We start from the raw sequence: 4,020 nt of genomic DNA on the forward strand, positions 1-4,020 counted from the left end.
GTGTAGGCTATCAGGCCTTAAATAAAGTAACTCCACCACTGAATGCTGCTGTACCAGACATGGCAAAACTCCAATAGAAGCTCAAGTCCAAAACAGCAAAGTAGTATGCCACTATTAACATTGCCAATGCATTTTTCTCCATTCCTCTGGCAGCAAAATGCAGGCCTCAGTTTCCCTTCATGTAACGGGGTGTGCAGTACACTTAAAACCTACTGCCCCAAAAATAAAACACAGTCCTCCCATCTACCACAAACTGATCCAAACTGCACTAAAAAAAATAAAACTCCAAAACATCTGCAGTGTATCAATAACATCATTATATAAAAAAAGCTGCAGCTAAATTATTCAGAAAAAAAAATCCAGTTCTCGCTAAATACTAGTTTTGCTATCAAAAAAGGCTCACACAAGTTAAAAACCTGCCACAAAAAATGCAGTTTCCAAAAATTTCAGGAAAAAATAGACCAGCCGTCAAATTCCCCACTAATGTCATCAACATAAATCACAGCAATTGGTCCTCCAACAACCAACAAAAAAACCCCCACAAGCTTTCCTAAGCACCATAGACTTTTAAAAAATACACATTCCTAAGTACAACCAAATTGTAAACCCTCTCTACCTAGTTACCCACAAAAAATCTATTTTCCAATAAAACTCTTAACAGGAACACACCTTTGCCCAAAGCAAACAAAAAATTGCTCACACCACAGCCCTTAGCCCAATCAAAACAAACCCAAATGTAAAAAACATACTCTACTCCACAGCCAGGAGCCAGAGTCTGCCCTAAGACCTTGAACAAAAAATGCCTGGGGAGGCTCAAAGCCAGTCACTAAAATTCTGAAGTCAAAACTACAAAAAGTCTAAACCTAACCACACTCCAACTGGGAGGGGAATTTTAGCAGCCTATAAAAACATCCAAACTGCTTCAAAAATAATAAACACTAAAACACAATTCCTCCTAACACCCCAACTACCAGTGCTGAATTAAATATTTAAAGCACATTTCCCTCTACCCACCATACCATGAATGTCACATAAAGTAAATAAATTACTCTCATCACAGAGTGCACAGTTTTTAATTAAGATACTAAATGAGCTTGAAATTTTAAAAGTAATTACAAATTAACCTAAAAGTAAAAACTTTAGTTTAACAAATAAAATAAGCCAAAAACAAAGACAAATAACACATACTAAAAGAACTCCTCTGTGCAACCAACTACCAGGAAAAAAAAACACACTACTCTCTTTTCACTGACAATTCCTGTTGCATCATAAAAATAAACCAAAAGTAAAAAACAGCTGTATAAAATCCCACACCACAAATTGCACAGGCTACTAAAAAAAAATCAAGCCAACTTACTAAACTCAAAGCTGTTTAAATTTCCCCAAACATTGCCAAAAAAAGTAGCCAAAGCTCTACATCTGCTCCAATACATAGTAGCTAATACTCTATAAAAGTAATTTAAAAAAACATAGTTACCAGCATAAAAAGCCAGAATATAAGCTGCTAATAAATGAAAAACCTTGCTACCAACATATGAAACTACTATAAAATTCCACCATATAAATACCCATATCTCCCCAAAATAAAACTAATAAAAAGCATCAAAGCAATGAACAAATAAATCAAACAATTAAAATAAAAGTATCAAAACCATATTTAAATTAGGAAGACAAAAAAAGTTAATCCTAACTCAAGAAGTTTATGATGCCTCAAGGCATCAAAGCAAAAATATCACCTATAAATAAACACAAAACCAAAAAATAAATCTCACCATAAACAGTATTTCTCATGTTATCCATAAGTATAACAAATGTACTACAATCAAACAAGCCAAGCAAATAAAGCCCCTGTAGGATAGTAAACAATAATCCAAATACAAGTATAAAAACCCCTAGCAAATTAATTACATTACACTACCCCAAACACACCAGAATATACACTCTGTACTCACAATAATAAAACAACAAAACAAAAAAACTAAAAACCTATGCTGTATCATGTTTTCTGTACCTTTAAAACAAATTCTAAAAGTAAAATAACATCAAAAGGAAACCCATGCAATTTCTTCTAAAAAATGTTCAGTCCTCTGCATTTTTTCTTCTTCCTCAAAATTAAGAACGTTCATCAAAAGCACAAACAACAGCAAAAAAGGAGATTTTTCCTTTTAATTAATCTAACTAACTAAAACAAAAAAGCTTCTTGAACTTTTTTTTTTTCCTTTTTCTTAAACTATTTAAATCTACTCTAAACTAAAAAAAAACAAAAAACAAAAAACAAAAAAACCCATCGAAATCTTACATCCACGGCACACCGGGCATGAACTTCAACACTTTCCAGCACCAAAAATAGTAAAACCAACAAAAAACTAAAAAAACTAAACTAACTCCTGGCAAAACACCCTCAGATTTGCCATCTCTCTTCAAAACAGAAAAAAATTTTATTATTTCATATGATTAATTAATTATGCTTGCAAAAACTTTGTTGATAAATATATAGTTCTGTCTGTTTCTCAAAAAAAAAAAAAATTCTTTTCCAAGACCAACTAAAAAAATATAAAAATTAAAGTTTTCTCTCCAAAAAAATCCCATTCAAAAATTTCCTCCCAAACTTACCCTAAACCAAAGCAGGCACAAACAACGACAATACTTTGTGGACAAGATTAAAAATATAAACTGCAGAAAAAACACTAACAAACCAACAAGAAGTGTCAAAGATGACTTTTATTACAAGTGATTTGTGGTAATTGGCCAGGAGTTTAATGTTTCTGTAACCATCCAGTCATCAGTGCCCACACTGCAGCCTTCAGCTCCTGGTTCCTCAGGCTGTAGATGAGGGGGTTCAGGGCTGGAGGCACCACCGAGTACAGAACTGACAGAGCCAAATCCAGGGATGGGGAGGAGATGGAGGGGGGCTTCAGGTAGGCAAATGTGCCACTGCTGATGAACAGGGAGAGCACAGCTAGGTGAGGGAGGCAGGTGGAAAAGGCTTTGTGCCGTCCCTGCTCAGAGGGGATCCTCAGCACAGCTCTGAAGATCTGCACATAGGAGAAAACAATGAACACAAGACAACCAAGAGCTAAAGAGGCACTAACAGCAATGATCCCAAATTCTCTGAAGTAGGAGTGTGAGCAGAAGAGCTTGAGGATCTGGGACACTTCACAGAAGAACTGGCCCAGGGCATTCCCATGGCACAGGGACAGGGAAAATGTATTGGCCGTGTGCATGAGAGCATTGGGAAAGGCACTGGCCCAGGCATCTGCTGCCATGTGGGCACAAGCTCTGCTGCCCAGGAGGGTCCCGTAGTGCAGGGGTTTGCAGATGGACATGTAGCGGTCGTAGCACATGATGGTCAGGAGGGAAAACTCTGCTGAGATGAAAAACATAAAGAAAAAGAGCTGAGCAGCACATCCTGCATAGGAGATGTCCGTGGTATCCCAGAGGGAATTGTGCATGGCTTTGGGGACAGTGGTGCAGATGGAGCCCAGGTCGCTGAGGGCCAGGTTGAGCAGGAAGAAGAAGATGGGGCTGTGCAGGTGGTGGCCACAGGCCACGGCAGCGATGACGAGGCCGTTGCCCAGGAGGGCAGCCAGGGAGATGCCCAGGAAGAGGCAGAAGTGCAGGAGCTGCAGCTGCCGCCTGTCTGCCAGTGCCAGCAGGAGGAAGTGGCTGATGGAGCTGCTATTGGACATGAGCAGTGTCTTGGAATGTGGATCTGCAACAACAGTAATCATGGAATAGTTCAGTTTGGAGGGGACTTTCAATATCCCAGCACAGCTTGGTGGCACTTTCCCCACACTGCCTGCCCAGGGCTCTGCTGCCTGGAGCTGTCCCTGCCTGCAGCTGCTTCCCTGTGCCCAGGGTCGGGCCCTGCCAGTGCTGCCAGAGCCCAGCCCAGCCCTGGGGGCTCAGCTCTGCCCTGCAGACCCCTCCCAGCTCAGGCACTGCCCAGGGGCAGCTCTGGCTCTGCAGGCTCTGATGGCAACCACAGAGCAACCCTGAGGAGGCTGCAAAAGTGACACT

At 40.2% G+C, this 4,020-nt stretch overlaps 1 protein-coding gene across 1 annotated transcript; it reads right to left on the minus strand.

Annotated features, from left to right (window-relative positions):
* Window positions 1-612: 612 nt before the first annotated feature.
* On the minus strand, window positions 613-3,689 carry LOC136373358 (olfactory receptor 14J1-like). Its single transcript, XM_066338268.1, has 2 exons — window positions 2,794-3,689; window positions 613-616 (listed from the first exon to the last, which is right to left on the minus strand). Exons 1-2 carry the CDS (start codon window positions 3,687-3,689, stop codon window positions 613-615), a joined length of 900 nt encoding a protein of 299 aa, XP_066194365.1.
* Between the last annotated feature and the right edge of the window lie 331 nt (window positions 3,690-4,020).

Source organism: Sylvia atricapilla, chromosome W, assembly GCF_009819655.1.
Source record: "Sylvia atricapilla isolate bSylAtr1 chromosome W, bSylAtr1.pri, whole genome shotgun sequence".
Lineage (NCBI taxonomy): Eukaryota > Metazoa > Chordata > Aves > Passeriformes > Sylviidae > Sylvia > Sylvia atricapilla.